Genomic DNA, 27,022 nt, shown 5'->3' on the forward strand with positions numbered 1-27,022 from the left:
TATATATATATGTATATATAGATAGACAGATATGGATATACATAGATTTAATAACATTGTAATATAATCTCCTCGGGTGAAAACTTAACAAAGGTAAATGATATTAAAAGACACAACACACAGCTGGATAACTAGTAGTGCCTTTAATGGAGGATGTCAGAAAGTAGAGTTTATTTATTTATTTATTTATTTTGTTTGTTTGTTTATTTATTTATTTGTTGTTTCCTGTTTGGCATTCGCAAGGATGAGGGAATATCTGTTTTATACATGTGACAGTCGGGCTGCTGAAGTGGACAAGGAAGGCTGGTGACATCGACTACAGCGCCACCTCTCGGTGGTGTTTAAATCGCTAATTAAAACATTTGCCTTAAAGATAGCTTTGAGAACGACACTGAATAGGCTTGGAAAAGAGTGCGTCGGTACGTTGTTTGTGTGTGGATATATGTTTATGTATATACGTGTGAGTGAAAGAGAGAAAGAAAGAGGAAGAGTGATAGCAATGTCCACATTGTGCACGTGTCTTACGGGGCAGTGAGAGAAGAGTTTCGAGATAGAGAGAAAGACAGAGCTACCCGTGAAGGTTCCATTGGTGGAGACCGGTTACATCGAGTCAGGTACTAGAAGAATGTATTTCGGGGAAATTTCATAGTCGCGTCTGAAGTGACCACCTAAGAAAGATTTCTCGGGAAGGGGAATGAAGTTATTGATGAAATAAACATAGCGCCATCTCGAGGTACATTACAAAATTGAGCCTGCTGTGTAAGGAGAATGGGAGAGGGGGTTTTGGTGTGTTGGGGTGGGTAGGACACGATGTTATTTTGACTTGTCCTTGCAGGCTCAACTAGAGCCCTAATTCCGTACGGGAGAGTCTTGGCTAAGGGACACACCATCAGTCCTGGGACAACACTGTCAGTTGTGGTCTGTGTATTTGGTTCACACGCACACATATATCACCTGTTGCAGTCTGGGGTACTTGAGGAACACGCACCGCCGCTCACAACCATTGATCGTCTATGCCACACTACCTTTCCTGCTTGGAGAAGGCAACTGTGCCAGTTTTCTATATATAGAGGAATTCACGAACCGTGGATAAGAATCTCTGTGCATTAGAGTATAAATCTGTAGTTGAGCCTCATCGAAAGTGTGTGGAGTGGGTTGGACCATGTTCCTATTAATAATATCTCTTACTTTGGAATCCAGACTCACCTGAAATTAAAACAAAAATGATGATCATCAGGAAAAATCGAAACAGTCACTATTTTTCACAACATTAAAGACATTTAATAGACTAAGTAATCAATGTAGATTAACTAATATTTTTTAGTTACTGTCGTTTATAGAGATTTCATAAAAGTATAAGTACCACAATTTTATGATAAACAACCCGCTAGACGTTAAATAAAACTTGTTTAGTGTGATTACGTATTTTTACCTTTAGAATCACTGAAGATGACGCCATAACAATTTCTTCTACGTACTATTATATTTCTACAGTGACAGTGTTCAAGCGCTTCTATTTGCCAGTAAAACTATTGCTTGTTCTGTTATATTACTTAGAGGCCCTCCAATAGTAAATATGAGCTCAAGACGGTAAAGGTTATTTTCATTTAAATCAAATCGAAGAATGAACCTTAACTTTGTCATATTTAACTGGTGCTATATAAGATACATAGAGGGAAGGATTAACTGGTTTCAGAAGAATTGATAAATAAAATAAAATAAAAACAAATATTATATAAACAATTATAACTATTATATTTCATAAGAATTCTGCAATATTTCTTTTAATCCATTATTTTCGAGTAGACGTTTATTTAGAATGTCTATTTTGGAAATCAGCTGCTAGAGACTACGCTGAATTTAAGACTTCATCTTGGGTGGTGACGCCGCATTATAAGACAGGCTAGACTTATTATGGCCTGATAAAGATGAGCTTCTCTGTTTGCATTACTGGTGAAAAATTATTCACTGCCTAAAAAAAAGTTAGTTAAATATTATAATATAAAATTGAGGGGATATTAATAAAGAAACTAAATACAGACAAGTTAAAGCGTGTAACTGCGTTAGACCCGATAAGCAACTTTCTTTTCTCCCTCCCCAAAGATCGATTAAGCTTGATCTTATGTTCAATTTAAAGACAAATACCGTTATCCACGCTTCATGGCTAAGTTGCTAATATCTTTTTTAAATTGCATAGTGTGGCCCAACTGGCGAATCCGCTATACATTTAGAAATGTAAGACACAGCCAGAACAGCTATTTCGAATCTTACTGGCTTCTCATCATTCGACGGGTAGCTCCGTTAATCGATCTTTGGAAAAATAAAAACGTTCCCTCAGATCGGCCTAACGCACTAATGTGCTTTAGCCTTCTGTATTTAGTTAAGCGTTTGCAAGACCAATATGTCGACTCCGATCACATCCGGGATGTAAAGCATTCCAGCAATACGCGGTGAATCTATTATGTGATGCAAAACATTTTGCTAGCGTTCTTTCTCTTAATGGCCAGCTGGCCCTTAAGAGAAATTTTTCAATCAACTCGCCAACTAGTTCTTTGTAATTTTGACTTTTAATGTCATTTCTTGCAAGGCCAACTGACTAATGCTGAGCGAAATACCGCTCAGCATCAGTCATTTTGTGTTTCGATTCTTGTGAAGCCAACATTTGTATCACTTGTAGACCAATAAATATGCCACCTTCACTTTTGCATCAGACAATTTCAGAAATATAGATGGTATATACGTGAATGTCTCACCGAAGAAAATTGTCTGACCAGTACCAGCTTGGTGTGGAGTGACGGAAACAAGAATTTGTTTCTTGGAATCAAAGGAACAGTTTACTACATCCTGTACACCAGGCTGTACCTCAATTCTAGCAGACTTCGCTTTTTCTGCAGTGCTGCTCTACTGCCCCATAGGCAGAAAACAGCAAATAAACTTAGAGCACACACACACCTTGCAAACCGACCCAGAAGAAATCCCAGCACCTTGGAGTCTCCACAGACATCTCTGCACATATTTGATGTTCTCCAACTTTCCGTAGTCTTCTTTAAGATGAATAAAAGACACAACGGGAGTGGATGGTGTACGTTCCCGTTGTGAAGCAACATAACTTTCAAACTTTTACTTCAACTGTCTATGAAAAGACGCCGCTCTTCTAGATTGTGACTGATACCAATCAACTCAAAACAATAGCACAGATTCTGCAACAATATAAAAACTCGTATTAAAGTGGCATGTCTTATTCTGCATGAAGTATTGCAGCTGAAATCTAGTGGATTGCATTGGATTTGGTTGGCCCACATCCCTCACTAAATCGTCCAAATTCTTGACTATTAGAGAAATGACAGAGCAATAGTATGTTGAATGCGCTACAGCTTCTCAACCTGCAGACGATTTCGTTTTCCACTATAAAATATTTTACAGTGGATAAATGAAAAAGCCGTTATGTTCGTTTGTCAGCCGTATTCATATTCCTGGTATAGCAAAAAAAGCCTATGCTTACGACTGCAACGCAACTATCTGTCTAATGTTGACGTGTAACTATACCAACAGAAATGAAGTTCGCACAACTTGTCTTCATTTGTTTGTTTCGGGATTTATTGGGCGCATCGGCAACTATGGACCATAGTGCGCCATACATATAATTATGCATGCCATTTCTTCTCAAATAGCGAAAATGAAAAAAAAAAGGAACCAGAAAGTAATTTTTTTTAGCTAACTAAAGGAGGTGATATACTTTAATTATCTTGAGATAGTTATATGCTTGAGACATTTGTTTCATTGTTTAAAAGTGAGGTAAGTGTAGGATCTTTTGTTGTGGCTGCAGTGCAAAGATTCTGGCGTTCTCTTGTATATTTTGTGCATTCAACCAGAATGTTTCACTGAGAGCATTGTATTACAGTGATGACATTGAGGGGGTATCTCTCCTCTTAAAAGATAACCATGAGTGATATTTGTGTGACCTATTCGCAGACGAGCCAATACTACCTCCTAATGTCGGATTGAACTAAAGCTGGAAGGCCATCGCTCAAGGTTTGGCTTGATACTTCGAAGTTTATTATTAGGTTGATTTTCCCATGATAACTGCCATTGGCACATGCATTTTTCCTGGATTATTGGTCGATAGTCTTGATGAGGCACTTTCCACTTGTTCTCGGGTGGTAGGTGAGCTAATTTGGCAGCATTGTCCGCTAGTTCATTTCCAGGAATTGCCATATGTCCTGGGACCCAGCAGAAGTGTATGTTTTTACACAAGTTCTGATAACGTATGTAAAGAGCTGACTATTCTTTTCACGACTGGGTGGGTGATGTTCATGGTGTTTTTCAGTGTATGAAGTGCACTTAAAGAATCTGTGAAAATTATGCTGTTTTTAATATCAGAGGACTCAATATGATTCAGTGCAACCTGAATTGCTATTAGTTCGGCGGAAAATATACTGAACTCACATGATAACTGATAAGCTAATGTGATGTTTGGAAAAACTGTGGCGATTCCAACGTGGACATCATTCTTTGTCCATCAGTATGTACTATGGAAAAGCTGGGAAACTGGTCCACTACTGCATGGTATAGTTGCAAGAAGTTTTCTCTATGCAATGTAGATTTATTCCATTCATGCAGATGGAAGTGACATGAGGGTGGAATGATATTCGAAGGAGCAAGAGAGGATGGAAGGCTATGTGCCACATTGTCTAAAGTTAAATTTAGTTCTTCTAAGAGGTGTTTTATTCTCATACCCAAAGGACGATTAGCGTTAGGGCGGTGGTAGTATAACCTGCTGTGCTGTGCTGTGATGTGAAAAGTATGGGCCAGTTTGGGTGTTCTGGCATAGATCTAATTTTATAGGCATAATGTAGTATCAGTTGTTGTCGCCTGATTGAGAGAGGGGGGTTCGTGTGCTTCAGCATATATGCTATGTGTTGGAGACATGCGATATGCCCCTAAAGCAACGCGTATTCCACTATGATGGATAGGATCAAGCCAGCGAAGGGCACTAGGTCTTGCTGAACTATAGACTGGTGCTCCGTAGTCAAGTTTCGATCTTATTAATGCTCTTTATAACCGTAATAAAGTAAGGCGATCAGCTCCCCAATTAGTTGCAGAGAGAACCCGGATGATATTTAGTTTTTGTTGACATGATGTTCTTAGTCTTTTGATATGCTCAACGAAAGTGAGTTTATGGTCTAAAGTGATTCCTAAGAACCGTATGCTGGGATGAACTGCTATTGGTTGGCGATTCAGTTGTAGCTCCGGACTGGGATGGAGTTTGCGTTGGCGACAAAAATGGATGCAAAATGTTTTTTCCGGACAAAGTTGAAATCTATTAATCTGAGCCATGAACAGATCTTATTTATTGCCCCTTGCAACTGTCTCTCAACAGTATCCATGTTTTTCGCATGACACCAAATACCAGTGAGGTTTTAAATCGATCTTGGAATGTACGCTTGCATAGGAAATTCTGTATGAAAATCGGGAGGTGACCCCGAAGTCCATGGCGATGTAATTCACGGAGTAGTCCATATTTCCAGGTGGAATCAAAGCAGACTAACACATGATGTTCCAATATGAGGAATGCATTCCGAATGAAATTCTCTAGTCTGACTAGTATATCTAGTGTAGATCTGTTTTGTCGAACATCGAGTTGTGCAGAATGTAGTAGACTGAAATTTTCAAGGTACCAGATCAGTCGGCGGTTCACCATCTTTTCGAGAATTTTGCAAATGCAACTGGTCAAGGCGATTGGTCTATAATGATTTGGATTTCTAGGGTCTTTACCTGGTTTAGGGAAGCAAGGACCGTAGCATGATGCCATTGATTAGGGAATTTGTCTTCCAGAAAGAGTCTATTGAATAGATGAAGAAGTGACTGTAATGATTCGGTACTTAGTTTCTGTATCATGGAATAATGAATATTATCTGGTCCTACAGCACTGCGTCTAGATGTTGACAAGGGGCTCTATGTAATTCGTGGATGGTAAAAAGGTAAGTTGTATTATTTATCTCCTTTTGAAGAGAAGTTTAACTTTTGTTTTTCTAAACTCGTTTTTAATCTTCTGAAGGTCGGTGTATAACTTTCTATTGCTGATGTTTTTGCAAAGGTTTCACCTAGTATATTGGCAATTCCAGCAGGATCATTTACATTCTGACCTCTCCATTCCATGATGGGTAGAGGTATCGTTTTATATTTACCACTCATTTTTCTGATTGCCTTCCAAATTTTATGTGTAGGAGTTGCTTGATTGATAGTCGAAGTGAACCGGATCCAAGCAGCCTTTTTATTGCAGCGTCTAACATATCTCACTCTTGCTCTAGCGCGCTTATATTGAATGAGATTGGTTGTAGTTGGACTCCGGCGTAAAGAATTCCAAGCTTTGCTTTGCTCTTTTTTAGCCACAAGGCATTCATCACTCCACCAGGTTTTTGGATGAATCGGTAATTTTGAAGAGGATTTCGGCACGGTTTTTTCTGCTGCATGTAATATCGTTTTTGTGACAGTTGTGGAATTTTGGATTATTTCGGGTTCAAGCTTAGTTAATTTTTTATAGGACTGCCAATCTGCTTTATCAGTGAGCCAATGTGGAATTTTAGTAGGATGATGAGGGCTTATTAAGTAATTCAATTATTATGGGAAAATGATCGCTATGTAGTGGATCGTTTTTTATCGTCCACTTTAGAGTAGGATATAAGGTTGTTGAACAGATAGACAAGTCCATCGCAGTACTTGTTCCTGAAGGAAGCTGAACTTATGTAGCTTACTGAGAGGCTGTTCTGATAGCGAGTGCATTATTAAGAATGCAGGGTAAGTCTGTCGCCGAGGGATTGGTTTTCAACCTCTTTTGTTGCGACGAATCATGTTCATTTTTTTGTATCTATCGGACAGCTTCTCGGCTCTATAGATGGAAACATATTTTGTTCCATATTGGCTCCTTTTAGCCCATGGCAGATGAACCTTTTTTCCATGGTTACCGGGGAGCAGTGCCTGGTGTGACCAAGCGAAATTAGGAGTTAGTCTATGAAATATGAAAAATAAAGAAAGGCTACTTTCCTTCCTTGTTCTCTACCAGTACTTTTGATAAAAGAGCTGCTATTAAATAAAAGGATTTATTAAGGAGAGAAATGTAAAATATGACTGTAATTTACCTTTCTGAAATTCGCAGTGAAATTCTGAAAAGCACAGAAATCGCTCAGCCACAATTGCTTGGCACCCACCCAGGGTTCCTGACATTGTCTTGATGGAGAAACCACTTCACACCGGAAAGTTCCTGATATCTCTCACGAATTGTAAGATACAAAACCTTACAGAATAAAAGTAATGCTGAGAAGTTGGTTTTATTAATTAAGGAATTGTGTGTGTGTGTGTGTGGTATGGTTGTTTATTGGCGCATTAGCTGCTATGGCTATAGTGCGCCTATTCGTAGTTATATCAGAAAATAATAAAGAACGTAACAATTCAAATTCATTTCAGTTCTGAGAGCTATTCATAAAAGATTATACACTCTAATTTGTTTCAGAAAGCAGAAAAGTTCCTTAATATTTGCCTCCTCTCCTATGATATGATGTAGTGTCAGCGGTTCTTGAAGATTAGCCAGATTTTGAAGTGTTGAAGTACGATGTGGTTGATAGTGTGGACAGTCAATCAAAATATGTTTGACTGTTAGATGTTCAGAGCAGTGTGAACACTGTGGAGGATCATTGCCGGTAAGTAAATGGAGGTGAGTCAGATGGGTATGCCCTATTCTTATCCGTGCGAGTACCACTTCTTCTCGCCGAACTGTCTGAGTGCATGAGTGCCATAATTTTGGGTCCTGTTTCAATTGAAAAAGTTTGTTATTTGTTTCTTTATGCCATAGCGCTGTCCACTGTGCATGGTATGCTGTTTGAATTATGATATTATAATCAGATGCTGGAATGAAGGCAGAGGTTAAGTCTAAGGTTGATGGATTTTTAGCAGATATATCAGCTAGTTCATTTCCTTTTATGCCTGAATGTGCCGGAATCCAGCAAAACTTCACTAGTTGTTGACGGTTGTCAATTTGCAATAGTAAACTCCTGATTTTAATTAAAATATGGTGATTCTGTTGAGAGGGATTCTGCATTGCTCTAATTGAGCTGAGAGAGTCAGTGTAAACTATATATTTTTCAGATGGATGTAAGAGTCAAATTTTCTAGGGCTAATTGTATTGCATACAGTTCTGCTGAAAAGTTGGTATACTCAGGTGGAAGAGAAGCTGATATGATAGCAGAGGGAAACACTGCTGCTGCGCCAACAGTTGAAAGAGATTTGGAACCATCCGTATATACCGGCAAAAAGTCAGCACAGCTTTGAAGATGGCTAGCATGGAGTTGTTGCACATTCAGTGTCGGTAGGCGATTCTTTCCCCATTGTAGAAAATAAGTATCACAAGTTAGTTGAGGAAACGATGTCCACGGAGGATGACAGTAATTCTCTATCTGTTGCCTATTGTGGAGAGGAACATTCCAGTTCTGTGATATTTCAAGAAGCCGTAGGCCAGCTGGTCGGATTTTACCTGGTTTATTTCTATAGAGATTAATTAGTGGTTGATTAAAAAGGTAGGGCTGAATAGGATGCAAAGAGCAAGTCTGTATTTTGGCTGCATATTTAAGTAACAGCATTTTTCTGCGGAGATGCAGAGGGGGCTCATGAGCTTCAATGTATAGACTATGAGTTGGAGATGTCCTATACGCACCAATTGCAATCCGCAGTGCATTATGTTGAATAGGATCTAGCCAGCGTAGTACACTCTTTCGGGCAGAATCATAAACTGGAGCACCATAATCTAAACGGGATCTGATCAATGCTCTATATAAGAGCAGCAAAGTTGTACGGTCTGCTCCCCAAGAATGGGCAGATAAAGCTCTTAGCATGTTGATCTTTTTGAGACAGGTAGTACGTAACAATTTAACATGCTCAAAGAAATTCAGCTTACTGTCCAGGATTAGTCCCAAGAATCTGGTATTGCTGGCAATCGGAATGGTGGTATTTGATATCCGAAGTTCAGGATCCGTATGCAGTTTGCGTTGATTGCAAAAGTGGATCGCAACTGTTTTTTGTTGGGAAAGACGATATCCATTGCACTCAGCCCACTTTTGTACTTTATTGAGAGATATCTGCAATTGCCTTTCAATAGATCTCATATTCTGTGAATGGCAAGAAAGAGAGAGATCGTCAGCGTAAAGGTACGCCTTTACAGTATTTGGAAGTTCTTTTGTGATAGAATCAATTCTGAGGGCAAAGAGGGTCGCACTCAAAACTGACCCTTGTGGTACTCCTTCTTCTTGCAAGAATGTAGTAGAAAGGGAATTTTGATATCGCACCTGGAAAGATCTGCTCTTGAGGAAGTTCTTAATAAATATAGGCAGGTTGCCACGGAGACCATGGTTATGGAGGTCACGGAGAATTCCATAACGCCAGGTGGTATCGAATGCCTTCTCTATATCTATGGAGACCATAACTAGGTGTTCGTTTTTAACAAAGGCATTGCGAATTTCGGATTCAGCCTTGATCATCAGATCAAAGGAGGACCTGTTTTGGCGAAAGCCATGCTGACTATTACTTAGTAGATGTTCGCTTTCAATGATCCAAGCGAGTCGACTGTGGATCATTTTTTCAAGAATTTTACCGAGGCAACTGGACAGAGATATTGGTCTGTAACTATTAGGATTGGAGGGGTCTTTTCCAGGTTTCAAGAAGGCCAAAACTGTAGCATGGTGCCAAGAAGTGGGATAAACATTTCCCAGGAAGATTCGGTTAAAAAAGGCTAGCAGCATTTGTAAGTTTTCCTCATCAAGGTGCTGTAACATAACATAAAATATCCCTTCTGGCCCAGCGGCACTGTTGCGCGTTGTTCTGATGGCTTGCATAAGTTCACATTTTTGGAGTGGCTGGTTATATGGAAGTAGCAGTGAAGTTCGAAAGTTGATGTGTCTCTGTTCTGCGGTGTTCTTAGTTTTCTGAAATTCCGGAGAGTAGGTGGAAGCAGCTGAGACGTCAGCAAAAGTTTTGCCTAAGGCATTTGCTATATCCAGAGGAGCAGAAACGTTTAGACCATTGCAGGAGAGAATTGGAGAAGGTACAGTTGGAAACTTCCCGGAAAGCTGCCTAATTTTCTTCCATATTAATCGTGGGTTCGTGTTTCTATTGATAGTGGATGCAAACCGAGTCCAAGAATCTTTCTTGGCTTGTCTTTGAATGAGACGAGCTTTTGCCTTTAGTTTCTTGTATTGAATAAGATTAACTGTAGTTGGAGTTCGCCGAAATAAATTCCATGCTTTATTTTGTTCTTTCTTCGCTTTTGTGCATTCCTCATTCCACCAACAGTTGAAATGGCGTCGAGTCTTTGAATTTGATATTGGAATTGATCTTTTAGCTGCAAATAAAAGGCAGGAAGTGATATAGTCGGTAACTTCATCTATGGGATGTAGTTGTATAATTTTTTTATCCAATGTGATTGCTGATTGAAATTTTTCCCAATTAGCTTTAGAAAATTTCCATTTCCTGCAGGGTTCGTCTAATGGTGGTTGTGTAGTCATCAGATTACAAACAATTGGAAAATGGTCGCTGCCCATGGGATTATCCAGAGCGGACCATTGCATGACTGAAAACAGTATTGGGGAGCAAATCGATAGGTCAATGGCAGAAGTCTGTCCATTAGGTAACTGTATATGGGTGTGCGAACCACTGTTAAGAAGAGTGAGGTTTTCTTTATCCAGTAAAGTTTCGATCAGTCGGCCGCGTCGGTCTAATTTAGTTGATCCCCATAAAGGGTGGTGGCCATTGAAATCCCCTAGCAGGCAGATAGGGGAGGGGAGCTGTAATAAAAGTTCTTTAAGATCATTATAAGAGTAAGTATGATTTGGTGGGAGATAAACTGAGACTAGAGTTAAAGCAGTCTGACTAATCAGACGCACAGCGACAGCTTCGATTTGGGTTTGGAGAGTGATTTGCCTAGCTGGAATCCTTGTGTTAATTAAGATAGCTACACCACCTCGAGCAGAATTGGATGTATTCCGATCTAGTCGATAGATTGAGTAGTTTTTTATGGAAATGGAAATTTGAGGAGTTAAATAGGTTTCTTGCAGGCAGAAACCAACTGGAGAGTAGCGGTTAATTAAGTAATGAATGTCGTCAATGTTGCCACGAAAGCCTCTGCAATTCCATTGCAAGATGTTAGGCATTACTTGAATTTAGAAGAAGAAGCTGTACCTGACGTGGATGTCTTATGGCGTTCTGGCTTTGGTTTGTCTCTTTTTGGAAATGTAGGGCGACCTGTGTCCATATCTTCTTCTTCTGCAAATATTTCCAGAACCGGATCTTCCTGTTTGGGAGAATACTCTGAATGCATCGATGTGTCCTGAATAACCTTTTTTGTAGATGAATTAAGATTATTTGAAGTAGTAGCAATCACTGGTGGAGGAGGAGATTTTGCTGGAATTTTAAGAGGCGTATTACTGGCTTGGTCTGAGTGCTTCAGGGTATTGGACTCTTGCTGAGAGAGGACAGCTCGAGCCCAGTCGGAGATTGATATGTTATGTGGAATGGTAACATCAGTTTGCGTGGCTATTGTCTGATATTTTTTTGCGATACTGGCATAGGTACGGTTATGTATGATGGGTGCAACTAATTTTCTTGCTTCCTGATAACTAACTTTATTTTCGACTTTATATTGCATAATTTTTTTCTCTGTTTTCCATCTCTCACATGTCTTAGAGTAGGCCGGATGGTTGCCTTTGCAGTTGGGACAGATCATTTCTTTCACTGAACAATCACTTTGAATGTGATCAGAGGATCCACAGTTGGGACAAACTGGGTTGCTTCTGCATGTCGTTTGAGAGTGGCCATACTTTTGGCATTTATAACATCTCAACGGATTTGGTATAAAAGGACGAGTGCGGCAAAGAAGATATCCTGCTTTTATTGATGAGGGCAGATTTGGACTGTTAAAGGTGAGAATTATATTTCTGGTAGGTATCAGTATATTGTCTCTTTTGACCATAATTCTCTTTACAGCGATGACATTTTGTTCCTTAAGTTCTTCTTTAATTTCTTCCTCCGTCACATTCATCAGGTCCCAACTAGATATTACACCCTTTGATGTATTTAGGGTTGCATGTGGAGTTACGTTAACTGGAATACCAGCAAAAGTTGTCATTTTTAGTAGTTTTTCAGAATGCCTGTGGTTTAGAGTTTCAACAAGTAAGTCCCCTGATTGCAGTCTCTTAACCGTCTTGGGAGACCCTGCAATACTTTCCAGATGTTTTTGGATTAGAAAAGGGGATAGCTTACTGAGAGGCTGTTCTGATAGTGAGTGCATTATTAAAAATGCTGGTAAGTCTGTCACCGAGGGATTTGTTTTCAACCTCTTTGCTTGTGACGAGTCATGTTTATTTTCGGTATCTGGTCGACAGCTTGTCGACTCTATAGTTGGAAACATATTTTTTTCCATGTTGGCTCCTCTTAGCCCCTGGCAGATGGACTTTTCTGCCAAGGTTACCGGCCCCGCCACGGGGAGGCAGGAGCAGTGCCTGGTGTGACCAAGCGAAGTTAGTGGTGATTAGTCTATTAAATATGAAAAAAGAAAGGTTACTTTCCTTTCTTGCTCTCGATCAGTACTTTTGAAAAAAGAGCTGCTATTAAATAAAAGGATTTATTAAGGAGAAGAACGTAAAATAGAACTAGAATTCACCTTTTGAGAATCGCAGTGAAAGCACAGAGAAATCGCTTAGTCACAATCGCTTGGCACCTGGGGCCAATTAAGGAATTCTTGTTGCTAGTTGAATAAGATAGTAATATCATCTGATTTCAATAATAAGAATTATTCAGTATGAAATATAAATTTAATGGGTAGTAAGAAATAAAAGCAGCTGCCATTAGCCTTCAACTTCGATATACTAGGGGGATATACAAAGAGAAAACTACGGCAAAGCAGCATGGGGTCTGCGCAAACAGACAAATTAAGGTTTATGCAGGGTCACAAACAGGAAGTGGGTTCTTGACCAGCACATAAGTTTCCAAAGATAGATGCTGTGGTCACTAATTGGGAGTTTCGTGGTTTCAGAACACTACGGGGACAAAGGCGTTATATGAGAGGGGAGAGTTGTTTTTTGGATAATCGGCTAACATCTAAGGGCACACAGTATGGGAGAAAATCTGGTAGAATTGTAAAAAGTGGGTATATTGTAACACGTGCTACTGGACAGGCTGAATAAGGATCTTCTAACAAATGAAAGGTGAAAAAATCCGAAGATATGTATAGGATTGGAAGGAGTCACTGAGAATAGGCGTGGCGGACTCTGGTGTTAGATGTGGGAGCGGATGAACAAAAAAAGGGAGTGAAAGTGTTGGAGACACACGAAGTTGAGGAGGTTTTTGTCGTGTTAGGAAATATGAGTTAGTAAGAGAGAAAGTGGAGATTTTAGTTAGTGTTAGTGAAATGAGTATTTCTGTCAGAGTTGAGCAAGTTTTTGACAAAGTTTAGGATGGTATAGTCAGTCAGTGTCAGTAAGTTGAGTAGTTGTAGTATAAGTTAGTGTTGGAGAGAAGAAAGGGGATCAAGTTAAGATGTAGCAGTTAGTCAATCCGTCAGTCAGTCAGTAGCAGACAGTCTTTTTGAGTGAAGGAGTGAAAGGGATGGAGAAAGGTGCCGTTCAGAAAAATTAAAATTGTCGGAGAATAAAGGAAGCCCGACGTATCGTCAGTAAAGAGCAGAAGGCAACTAAAATAGTTGAGAAGGCAGAATACGGTGAAGTTAGCTCATGGTAGGATCTTGCACAATAATTGAGAAGGAATCAACTCCCGTGTTAACAAACAAGATGTCTGATGCCCAGGAGATAATGGAGCTGAAGCCGATAGAATCCGGAGTCGGACAGAAGGGAAGACAAACATGCTAAAGGATGGAATGATTCACTTTCAAGGATCAAAGGAACCCGAGTCCCAGGAAGCAAATCAGATAACTCCTGTCGAACCTTCCAATGGTTTGTGAGATGCGTTCCAGATAGAATAGGCCTACTGTTCACCGCGAGAAGGATGAAGGACGTGCCACAAAGCCCCTCAAGGTAACCAAGTAAGTGGTTAGTTACATAAGTATTCTCATACACACAAAGAACTGTAGGAACCCCGAAATTTGATCAGCAGGACTTTTAAAAGATACTGTGAGATAAGTACTAAGAATTACTCAGTTGTAAGGATAGGTTATTGTAGGATATGTGCTGAAGGACATTTAGCCAGAGCAATTAATAGATGTATAAATAATTTTGAAAGGGAATACATATATATAAAATATTTGAAGTAATTGATGTCTTGTTTATAATTGCTTGATAGGATACAATTATATATGTTTTGGATGGGAATTAGAAGTGAGTAATACCTGTTAATAATCATTGTAATAAGTAAATGAATAAGTATTGAATTTTGTAAAGAAATAGAAAGGGATTGATATTTTGTTATTAATGGCTTTAAATGATGCAGGATTGAATATATGTAGAAAGGAATAGAACGGAATTGATATTTGTCATTAATGGTTTTAATTGATGCATGATCAAATATAGGTAGGAAATAATAGAAAGGGATTGAAATTAGTTATTAATGGTTTTAAATGATGCAGGATTGAATATATGCAGAAGGGAATTGAATGGGATTGGTATTTGTTATTAATGGTTTTAACTGATGCATGATTAAGATATATATATAAGAAGAGGAGACTAGATCATGTTGTCATATGTTTGGGTTTAATCATTTTGGTTTTGATGTATTCATGTAAATATGTACAATAAACTGTGTTTTATATATAACCTTTGTGTGTTTTTTTGTTGTTCCGAGTACCAGCCTATCCGAAGGGAATTAAATACATCTAAGAGCTTTTCCTCTTAAACCTAAAATTTTCTGTGAAGTTAATAGTCAGATGCGCAAGTGGGGAGTTATTTTAAAGGGGAACTAATCAAAAGGGGATAAATAAAGATAATAAGTAAAAAAGGATATATATAAATATAAATTAAAAAATATATAAATAAAAAATCCCCACCCCCACAGAATGGCGCAGCGAAGTTTGACTCTGAGAACCTCAGAATATGCTTCCTTATTCATAGTTGTTCCACGAGGCACAAAATGTGTAACAAGAACGCCCTTTATGTAAAAAAAAACAAACACAAGAACCGTTTTTTTGTCAGCCTAACGAGAAGCTCGAAATTACTTAGGTCTTGATGAATCAGAATGCATCCACTAACTCGACTGTTGTATTCTATCGTGATCATAATTTTGACCCTGTTTTTGATCAAGCATATCTTTGCACAGCTATACTCTTTGCTGTTTTTGTTCTGGAGCGAAACTGTGTGGAATCCAGCGGGAACAGATTGGCGACATTTCCAGGTGATCTTTCACGATATTGCGAACACTACCGTATGGAATGAGCATTTTAACAGCTAATTCACGAAGTGTAATCCGCCTGTCTTCACTCAAGATTTCTTGGGCTTTTGCGATTTTCTCAGGAGTTGTTTCAAAACGATCGTCAGTGACACTTGGCTGAAAAACTCTTCACTCAACACTAGCTCGACAAGTACTGGCATACTCACACAGAGTCTGCTCAGTAGCGATCAGGGAGAGCGCCTTTAGCTGCAGTTATGGAAAGTTCGCGCGGTAAACAATCTTGCACCAGTCCGCGAATTAAATGATCAACCCTGATGTTACCAGGAAATTTGTTATCATGACGATGTGCTGCCTCTCGAAGCCTTTTTTGGTTGACTGGATCATGGTCGATGTTTGGTCTTGGGGTTCATCTTTACTACCCAGGTTACCGACCCCGTCAGGTGGAGGCAGGAGAAGTGCCGCTTGGTGGCTAAGCTTAGAGGTTAGTATAGTTAGTAAAGCTAATTAAATTCAAGAAAATGTACTCTGCTTTTTCTGGGCTCTCTTCTCAGTGCTTTTAAGAAAGTAGAGCTACTTAACAGAAAGGTTTAATAAGTAAGAGAGAAAACAAGGAAAATTCAGTCGCAGGAGAGAAAAATGTTCTTTAAACGAACAAGAATCGCTTGGCCACGGTAATATTGACACTCGGGCCGAATTATTGCTGCACAACTATGGGAAGCACACAGAACAATTTTGAGTTTACAGTAAAATTAATGTTTCATGTTTTGGTTAACACTCATAATTTAACAGAAGGAAAGTTTTCATCCTTGTTAACATAACCTCATATGGAACCATCCCATTTTTGAAATTCCTATGTTGCACTGAACAATAAATTAATATTTTGGATTTTAAAAGACTGCAAAACCTTTCCCAGCTCATTTGTAGAACGAAGGTAAATAAAAAAGGAGAACGAAAATTTTTACTTGAAATTCATACAAAGAAAATTACACATGAAAAAAGTGATCTAATTTACATTAGATTCTAACGCATATGACTTTCCTGTTATGAATATGTCATATTTTCTGAGACTTTACTACATACCATACATATATATTTTTAAATAACAGAAAGCCCGTATTTCGGTGCATTCCTCCTCCTTCAGTACAATGGCTAGTTCTCAGCTACTGATTACAGGCGTATACTTGGCAAGAAGCCGATCGTTCCATTTTCATCCCAAAGTTGTTAATGAGGATTAAGTAGGGGGCTTTGGACGCTCATGCCTTCAAACTAAGTCGCTACACGAGTGCAGTATAATATGGTACATTTTCATTCTGATACAGAAAAGGGGATCTCTCTCTCTCTCTCTCTCTCTCTCTCTCTCTCTCTCTCTCTCCCCATACTCCTGCCACAGAGTAGGAAAAGCAGAATTGTCGATGATTGCAGTGTGCTCCAGTCATTCACTGTTCCAGGAACGACAAGCAATGTTCTCGGCCTCATTCCACGAGAAAAACCCAGACGATGACAGCACCAAACCTCCTAGATGGAATGATCCACGCTAGCAAATACAGTTTTCCAGGCATCCGCCAACCCAAAGATTGGAAAACCGATCACTGGGCGAGGGGGGTGGGTATGTTTGGAGAACGTTATTTACTAGTGTAGCCCAAAGATCATTTACAGTTTATCACTCCACAGAACAGTTTCCCAACGTTTCAAAGCCAATTACAATCATGCGCGTGCGCGAACTCGACATAGTCGTTGTTTCAAGTGCTCCTAATAATTTTTTTCTGTTTATACTCCGGCACGACAACCAAGTCAGTAGAGTTTACAATAAATCGTCAATACAAATATTTATCGTATTTAGTAGTCACGGGCTTGAACCCCGGCCCACTCAAGGAACGCGTGCTATACACTCTCGCTCCTGACCACTGGGCTACGTCAGGCCTAATCGGTTGTGTTTTTAAATAAGTTAATGAGTAGAGTTTTACACGTGTACTAGGGCAACGGCCAAGTGTTTTTATGTCTCCCGAGGTCAAAATCTTCATGTTCTGTACCTTCTAACGCTTCCAACAACCCTGTTAGTTAAATCGAAGCAGGCACCTTTCTGCTGCGGAAGCTCGCCATTCCTACAGCTTGGAAAAAATTGCTTACTCATTGCCGTCTTTACTGTCTGCAACCACTGTCAATGTCAGGAAGGGGTGATAATCTCCCCATAGGGTGAAGTGTCTTTCAGCATACGTCATAAAGTAAGTACTGTTTTCTAAACTTTTAATTCTTCCCACAAAGTTAGGCCTTGCTATACCCGTGGCGACATGGCGCAGAAGCAATCTGAAACGTGCAGAAAATGCTCACAATCCACAAATTGCTGGATCAAGTGCAGTGGCCCCTGTAGGCTTTTTTATTTTTGTGAGACCAGTTGTCTTTTAAAAAACTTAGCTCGCGCTTCAGCCCAGAGGCTGATCACGACGGCAATGTGCTACATGCCGTGGGCACAAAGTGAACGCCACAGAATCAAAGGCAAGGGAGAGCGCCTCCCCTTCCCCACTTCCGTCGCCAGCGGGCTACTTCGGCGAAGTTGACTGCACGTCACCTAATGCAAGCATGTCCGACTCCACCACAATTCTACGCCGAGACGCTCAGGAGCAAACTGATCAGGTCCTAGAGCAGTATGAGGACCTCATGTGTCAGAATTGTAGTGAAATGGGCGAGAAGTTTATCTTATTTGAAAATATTCTGAGAAAGCTCTGCACAGAGAATACAACCCTAAGAGAGTCAATACATAGGCTGGAAAACCAACATTCTACCACCATTCCGTGTCCTTGCTGCTGGAATCCATCAGTAAACCCATCCAGGATACAGACTCCTTACCTATGCAAATTGTTCAATACTCAAAACAAAAGGTTTCTGACTCCCGCATCGTTGCGCCCCCAACAGAACCGTTACCTACAAAACTTTCGCCTTCATCCCCTGCCCCGGAATTTGCGAAAGCATGGGGGAAAAAATCGGCAATAAGCAGAAGTAATGTGCCTCCCAAGCAAGGCCAGTCTTAGTAGAGAAACCTTTGTAAGCCGAGCAGATCAGAATAGTGAAGCTGTTATTGGCTCTAACCATAACCCACTAGGTATTAAAATCGTGCAACGTAGAGGAAGGAGGTATAAACCATCCAGAATATTTATAAGTCCACTGTCCCCAGAAACAACGGTGGAACAAATTAAAACCCTTCTGAAGCAGCTAGACATACTGGTACCCCCATTAGGGTTCCCACCAGACTTCCAAGCTATGCAGAATTGCTTAACAAGTACAGGTCACTGTTGAAAAAAAGCCGTGAAATAGGGTTGAATTTGAAAGTGTCTGCAATTCTGCCCAGACACGATAGGAGGGAGTATATGATGAGAGCCTTGTCGATCAATTCGGCCCTAGAAAGATTGTGCAAGGCTCAAGGGGTAGAATTTTTTTCAGCCTGGACTGTATTTGTTAACAGGAGAGACTGCTTCTACAGGGATGGGATACACTCAAATAGAAAGGGTGCAAGAATATTTGCTGATGCTATCGAGGCAGTGTTAGGTGGGTCGGAAAACTGCTAGCTTGGGGAGAGACAAAGACGAATAGATTAACAGTAGCCACTGGCAGAGGTGAAAGAGATTCTTGCACTGCTTCTATTGGAATGAGCAGAAGCCTGAAAAACAAGATGCAGGATATTTCAGAGACTGCTGGGAGTCATTGCGGTACAAGTAAACACATGGGTTGTGTTAGGGTAGCTAAGAATAGAAATAGGTGCATGTCTACTTGCGTGTACACCAATGCTAGGAGTTTAGTAAATAAATTTGATGAATTTGAGGTATTGCTCAAAACATCAAAGGCAGATATTGTTGGGATATCAGAGACCTGGTGTCACACAGATATAAGGAATGCAGAACTGGAATTTGGGGAGTACAACGTCTACAGAAAGGATAGGAAGGGAGGAGGGGTTATGCTATTAGTTAACAAACACATAAAATCCAAGGAAGTGAAGCCAGTGGACATCGCTGGACAGTGCAGTGTCGAGTCAGTTTGGTGTGACATAAGCATTGGGAGATCAAAATTGAGAGTAGGAGTGTGCTATAGGCCTAATGACTCTGATGAGTATAATAAGAAACTGTACAGGGAAATAGAGTGGGCCAGTAAATCAGAGAGTCTTATAATGGCAGATTTTAATTTCCCAGATATTGACTGGAATTTGGGGGCTGGTCACTCACACACTAGCAAGGCTTTTGTGGATTTATTGGATGATTGTTTTCTACATCAGCATGTTCGGGAGGCAACTAGAGGGAGTCTAATACTCTTGGTTTGATTATCAGTAGTGATTCTTCATGCATTAAGAATCTGCAGGTAAATGAACCACTAGGTGGCAGTGATCACAGTGTGCTGAAGTGGGATTTACTCAAAGAGATAACTACCATTAGGGGTAAAGGGAAGGGTTATTGCTTTCGTAAAGGCGACTACGATGGACTGAGACAGTATTTAAATTCTATACAGTGGGACCAACTGATGTTACCAACAGCAAATGCAAAATGGGAAGCATTCAAAGAACTTATCTTGGAAGCTACTAGGCTTTACATACCAACTAAGAAATATTGTTCAAGGTTTAGGCCTAAATGGATGTCAGATGAACTAATGAGGCATATGGCAGAGAAGAAACATGCATGGGATACATACAAATTAACACATGGCACAGAAGCCTATGATAGATACAAGTTGATCTGAAACCAAGTTACTAAGGAGGTTAGGCAGGCGAAGGCAGATTACGAGAAATCTTTGGCAAGGGATGCAAAGAAAAACAGCAAAGAGTTCTTTACTTATGTAAACTCTAGAAGGAAGGGGATGAATCAGATTGGTCCACTTGATATCGATGGGTCAACTGTTGATGATCCTGCTCAGGTAGCTAACAAACTAAATGAATATTTTGCATCGACATTCACACACGAGGAGTTATTTAGCGAGGGGAAAGCCAGAGGTGTATTCAACTCTAGCAGTAAGATAGAGAATCTTGTAATAACTGAGTAAAGTGGAGGAGAAATTGTTGAAGATAAACACAAGAAAGGCACACGGGGTGGATGGGATCTATCCGGTTATATTAAAGGAGCCAGCAGAGGAAGTAAGCAAACCCTTAGCCATAATTATGAGAGCTTCCTTGGACTCAGGGGAGGTACCCACAGACTGGAGATGTGCAAATGTGACCCCAATTCACAAAGGAGGATCAAAGGCTGACACAAGTAATTATAGAACTGCGAGTTTAACTTCTGTTCCAGGAAAATTAATGGAGGCACTAGTTAAAGAAGCACTGCAGGATCATTTAGACAAGACCTCAGTTATAGCTCGGACACAGCATGGTTTTGTTAAGGGGAAGTCTTGCCTGACCAATTTGATTGGATACTATGATGCAGTCACAAAGGAACTGGATGCAGGGAATAACTTGGATATTATATACTTGGATCTTAGAAAGGCTTTTGATACTGTTGCACATGGAAGACTGCTGCACAAATTGGAGCAGTGTGGCATTGGGGGAAAATTGCTGCTGTGGATAAAGGAGTGGCTGAGGGGGAGAAGACAGACGGTGGACACTGCTCGTCGTGGACTAATGTTATTAGTGGAGTGCCTCAGGGCTCAGTGTTGGGTCCATTATTGTTTTGTGTATTTATAAATGATATTGATGATGGTATATCAAGCTTAATGTCGAAGTTTGCAGCGATACAAAGGTAGGCAGGGTTGTCAAGGACACTACTGACACTATGCTGCTGCAACAGGATCTGGAAAGGTTGAGCAGATGGGCTGAGAGGTGGCAAATGAAGTTTAACATTGACAAATGTAAAGTACTACACATGGGAAACAGCAACCCCAGAGCAACGTATCAACTCTGTGGTACTACACTGACAGTGGTAGAGAATGAAAGGGACCTGGGGGTGGTTGTGCAGGCAGATATGAAGTTCTCTGAGCAGTGCAGACGGGCTGCAAGAGTAGCTCATGGTGTATTGTCAATGATATATAAGAATTTTTCTAGCAGGGATAAGGAGGTGATTATTCCCTTGTATAAGGCAATGGTCAGGCCACACCTAGAGTACTGTATACAGGTCTGGAGGCCTCTTTTCAAGAAGGATGTAGAGCTGCTGGAACGAGTACAGAGAAGGGCAACAAGATTAATGAATGGAACAAAGGGGGTGCTCTTACGAAGAAAGGCTTAAGTTTTGCAAATTACAGTGTCTGGAGACTAGGCACCAGCGAGGGGATCTGATAGAGGTGTATAAAGCCTTGAATGGTTTGAGCATGCTCAATGCTGATGGGATTCCTCCTCTCGCTCAGAATAATCACCTGAGAGGGCATAAATTCAAATTGAGGAAAGACAGATGTAGGATAGACGTGCGGAAATTTGCCTTTAGCCAGCGGGTGGTTGGTTGGTGGAACAGACTTCCATCCCTTGTCGTGGAAGTTGATAGCCTAAATAAGTTTAAGGCTCAGCTGGACAGGTATTTTGAACGAACAGAGGGGTGAAGTGGAAGTGTTTTTTTTTTTTTTTTTTTTTGGCTGATGCTGCATAAGGTTGCTTTCTTGTATCAAATGCCTCTACTAATGCTAATGCCTCTTTCTGGATCAAGATCAAAGATCCTAATATAGAAAGGTATCTGAACACAGATATCTGGCCTGCAGGTCTCCTGGTGATGCCATCTTTTGCCGACCATAATATGAACCAGGGGTACATGCTATCTCGAGACAAGAGGTGGGCAAGATGCATCTCTCTGCATAGCTAGGCAGCAAACCAGACTGTACCTTTCAACCTAATGAAAGAAGAGCAGCCACCGTGCTGATGAAATCCTGCTGTTGTTGTTGTTGTTGTTCTGGAGGCTTAATGGCACATAAGCTGCTAAGGCTATAATGTGCCTATTCACTTATTATATTAAAACATATGTTTTCCCTAGATCAAAAGAAAATCTGAAATCAGAAATAATTGAAAAGCCCAGTTTGCCGGAGAAAGTCAAAAAATTCGGAAATATTTGCCTTATCACCAATGAGATTTTCAAGAGTTACTGGTTTATGAAGGTTAACCAATGATATCAAGGATGAAGTTCTGGCTTGTTTATAATAGGGGCAGTCAATAAGAATATGTTTTACAGTCAAATTATTAGAACAATGTGTACATTGTGGTGGGTCATCTCCTGTGAGTAAATGAAGGTGGGTCAGATGTGTATGTCCTATTCTTGCCCTTGAAAGGACTACTTCTTCTTGTCTCGATGTACGGATACTGGAGCGCCAAATTTTTGGATCATGTTTAAACTGAAAGAGTTTATTATTAGTCTGAGAGTGCCAGAGTGCTGTCCACTGTGATAGGCAAGCAGCATGAACGGTTAGTGCATAATCTGATGCTGGAACAGGGATATTGGTTAAATCAAATGTAGTTGGGTTTTTTGCAGCTTTATCAGCCAGTTCATTGCCTAAAATACCGGAATGGGCTGGAATCCAGCAAAAAGTGACCAGTTGGTTGCATTCTTTAATTTGCAGTAATAAGCTTCTGATTTCATCAAGAACAGGGTGAACTTTATCTGAGGAATTACATAATGACATGATTGAGCTGAGTGAATCAGTGTAAATAACTGATTTTAAGGAACTGTCAGAATAGAGATTTTCTAAAGCTAGTTTAATTGCATATAATTCAGCAGAAAATATACTAAATTCTGATGGAAGGGAAACTGATACAGTTGTATTCGGAAACACTGCAGCTGCTCCAACATTTGAATTAGATTTAGAGCCATCTGTATAAATTGGGGAGAAATCAGTATATCTTTGAGTGTGAACTGCATGAATTTGGTTGACATTTGATGCTTGCAGAGTGTTCTTTCTCCATTGACAGAGGTAAGTGTCACAGGTTGGAAGAGGAGGAGGAGTCCATGGTGGCTGAGTATAAGTTGCCACTTGCTTTACGGAATGGATGGAAATATTCCAAACTTGCACCAATTCAAGAAGGCGAAGACCAGCTGGCTTTACTATACTAGGTTTGTTTCTGTATAGGATTTCTAATGGTGGGTTGAAAAGGTATGACTGAACGGGATGAGAGGCACAACTTTGTATCTTGACAGCATATTTGAGTAACAGTGATTTCCTGCGTAAAGTTAGTGGGGGCTCGTGAGCATCAATGTAGAGACTATGTGCTGGCGACGTTCTGAATGCACCAGTTGCAATTCTCAAAGCACTGTGCTGAATTGGATCAAGCCAGCGTAATGCGCTCTTTCTGGCAGAATCATAGATTGGAGCACCATAATCGAGACGGGATCTGATTAATGCCCTGTATAAACGAAGAAGCGAGGTACGATCTGCACCCCACGTTTGGGCAGATAAAGCTCTGAGTATGTTTAACTTCTTTAGACATGAGGTCCGTACATTTTTAATATGATCTAGGAAATTTAACTTGTTGTCTAGGATTAATCCAAGAAATCTGATGTTGCTGGTGACTGGGACAACGATGTTAGAAATTTGAAGTTCGGGATCTGGATGAAGTTTGCGTTGTCTACAGAAGTGGATGGCAACTGTTTTCTGCTGTGAGAGCCGATAACCATTGAGGCTCGCCCATTGTTGAATTTTATTAAGTGCTATCTGAAGCTGTCTTTCAATAGACCTCATGTTTTGAGAATGACAGGAGATCGAAAGGTCATCTGCATAAAGGTAAGTCTCAACTGTATTTGGAAGCTGCTTAGTGATAGAATCTATTCTCAGAGCAAAAAGAGTGGCACTCAGTACTGATCCCTGTGGAACACCTTCTTCCTGGATGAAAGTTGTGGAAAGGGCATGTTGGTATTGAACTTGAAATGATCTAGTATGTAAGAAGTTCTGAATAAATATAGAAAGGTTGCCTCGTAGTCCGAGAAGGTAAAGATCACTAAGTATACCATACCGCCAGGTGGTATCAAAAGCCTTCTCTATGTCTATTGAAACCATTACTAGATGTTCACGTTTGACAAAAGCATTACGTATGGCAAATTCAGCCTTGACCATAAGATCTAAGCATGACCTGTTTTGACGGAAGCCATATTGGTTATGGCTCATTAGCTGTTCCGACTCAATAATCCAGACGAGTCTTCTGTGGATAATTTTCTCAAGAATTTTGCTGAGGCAGCTTGAGAGAGATATTGGTCTATAGCTATTGGGGTTGGATGGATCTTTTCCAGGTTTCAGGAAAGCCAAAACTGTAGAGTGATGCCAAGTAGCTGGAAAAACATTTTCTAAAAAAATGCGATTGTAAAAGACCAGGAGGCAGCGCAAAGCTTTGTCATCAAGATGTTATATCATGATATAATAAATCCCATCTGGCCCGGCAGCACCATTTCGGGCGGTTTTAATGACATGTAAAAGTTCAGAATATTGCAGAGGTTTGTTATATGGGAGAAGACGGGCAGTTTTGAAGTGAATACCATGTTTTTCTTCAGTGTTTTTAATTCTTTGGAATGAGGTAGGATAGGCTGTTGCTGCTGAGATTTCGGCAAAAGTATTGCCCAAAGCATTAGCTATATCTACTGGATTAGAGAGATCTTTCCCATTCCAAGAGAGAATTGGAGAAGGTATGGTAGGAAACTTTCCAGACAGCTGTCTAATTTTTTTCCATATTATTTTGGAATCAGTATTTCTGTGAAAACTTGAGGCGAAACGGATCCAGGATTCTTTCTTTGCTTGCTTTTGTATGAAGCGTGCTTTTGCCCTTAATTTCTTGTAATTAATGAGATTCACTGTGCTCGGACATTGCCGAAACAAATTCCAGGCTTTATTTTTTTCTCTCTTTGCTGTGGTGCATTTGTCATTCCACCAGTAATTATGATGCTTTCGGCCCGAAGGATTTGATAGTGGTATTGTGTTCTTAGCCACATTTAGAAGATGCGACGTGATGTATTCTGTCACTTCATCAATATGTTGGAGGCGGATTTTTTCTTCATCAAGATCGATTGATGATTGAAATTTTGCCCAGTCTGCTCGGACAAATTTCCACTTTCTGCAGGGCGGAATTGATGGAGTCTTTGCTTTCAGAAAGTTGCATACTATTGGGAAGTGGTCACTGCCCATGGGATCATTTATTACATACCACTCTATGGTTGGGACTAGTACTGGTGAACAAATCGAGAGATCTAGTGCTGAAGTGTGTCCTGCTGGGAGCTGTACGTGTGTCGGTGCACCAGTATTGAGTATACTGAAATTTAGTGCCTCTAAAAAGCTTTCAATTAATCGGCCCCGTCTATCCAATTTAGGAGAGCCCCATAATGGGTGGTGCCCGTTAAAGTCCCCTAATATACAGAGAGGTGGAGGTATCTGTATAAAGAGGTCTTCAAGATCTTTTAAAGAGTAAATACGGTTTGGTGGTAGGTAGATTGAGACAAGTGTTATTGCATTATGGAGAGTTATGCGAACAGCAACAGCTTCAATTTCAGTTTGGAGTGTGATATGCCTAGTAGGGATCTTCGAGTTTACTAGGATTGCTACACCACCATGGGCAGCATTAGCGGTATTTCGATCTCTTCGATAAAGGCAATAGTTCTTTATCGAAGGAGAAATATGTGAGGTCAGGTAAGTTTCCTGTAGACAGAAGGCAGCCGGAGAAAATCGGTTAATTAGGTATTTAATATCGTCAGTGTTGCGACGAAAACCTCTGCAATTCCATTGTAAGATACTGTGGTTCATTTAGGTTTAGTTGAGGATGATTCATCAGACTGTTTTTTGTTTGAGCACTTTTTCCGGTCTTTTTTTGGGAAGCTGGGGCGCCCAGTATCCATAGTGTCATTTGCATGGAGTTCTAGTATGGATTCTTCAAGATCTGAGTGTACGTCGACTTCCATACTATTGGTGGATGATTCAGGTTTCTTGTTTTCTTTGGTAGTTTTTAATTTTTCTTTATCATGCGAGAGTGTCCGAGTATCAGTTGGGATGGTGATTGGAGTGTTGGTCGATTCACTGGTTTTAGTTTGTGTGTCTTTTCCTGAATTTGATAATGTATTTTTAACCCAATTAGCCATAGATGTGCTGGGGGGTATTGATACATCTGTTTGTACTGCTGTTGTAATAACGCTTCGAGTGTGAGATGCATAAGAACGACTGGGCATGGTCAACATAACCTGTCTACGTGCCTCAGGGTATGTGACTTTGTGTTCAATTTTATATTTTTGAATTTTTTTTCCTGTTTTCCACATTTCACAGGATTTTGAAAATGCTGGGTGACTTTCTTTGCAGTTGGGGCAAATGGGACTTGATGCTGAACAGTCTACTTGTGTATGTTCCTTGGAACCACATATAGGACAAATAGCTTCTCCTCTGCATGCTTGTTGGGAATGTCCATATTTTTGACATTTAAAACAACGAATGGGATTAGGAATATAAGCCCGAATTCGGCAGTTTAAATAGCCAGCTTTTACTGAGGATGGCAAATCTGGGGTACTAAAGGTTAAAATGATTGACCTAGTTGGGACGAGATTTCCATCTTTTTTAGTCATTATGCGTTTGGCGTTGGTTACTTTTTGATTACTCAGTTCTTGAACTAATTCCTCTTCTGATATTGTAAGTAGGTCCCATTCAGTTATAACGCCTTTCGAGGAATTTAAGGTGTTGTGTGGAGTAATGGATACTGGCAGGCCACCGAATGTCGTTGTTTTGAGCAGCCACTCGG

General features: G+C 40.2%; 1 protein-coding gene across 4 annotated transcripts in view; it reads right to left on the reverse strand.

The window, feature by feature from the left end:
• Positions 1-203: 203 nt before the first annotated feature.
• The window catches only part of LOC150085623 (uncharacterized), a 327,518-nt gene continuing 300,699 nt past the window's right edge, over positions 204-27,022 (reverse strand). For all 4 annotated transcript variants that reach the window (XM_090374144.1, XM_090374141.1, XM_090374143.1 and 1 more), the window contains one exon: positions 204-1,206. In XM_090374144.1, the coding sequence (XP_090230270.1) occupies positions 1,012-1,206 (195 nt within the window). In that variant the 3' untranslated portion in view covers positions 204-1,011. The remainder of the gene's footprint in view (positions 1,207-27,022) is intronic.

This window comes from Mastigoproctus giganteus, chromosome 5 (assembly GCF_048544385.1).
Source record: "Mastigoproctus giganteus isolate SK-2022 chromosome 5, ASM4854438v1, whole genome shotgun sequence".
Taxonomy (NCBI): Eukaryota; Metazoa; Arthropoda; class Arachnida; order Uropygi; family Thelyphonidae; genus Mastigoproctus; species Mastigoproctus giganteus.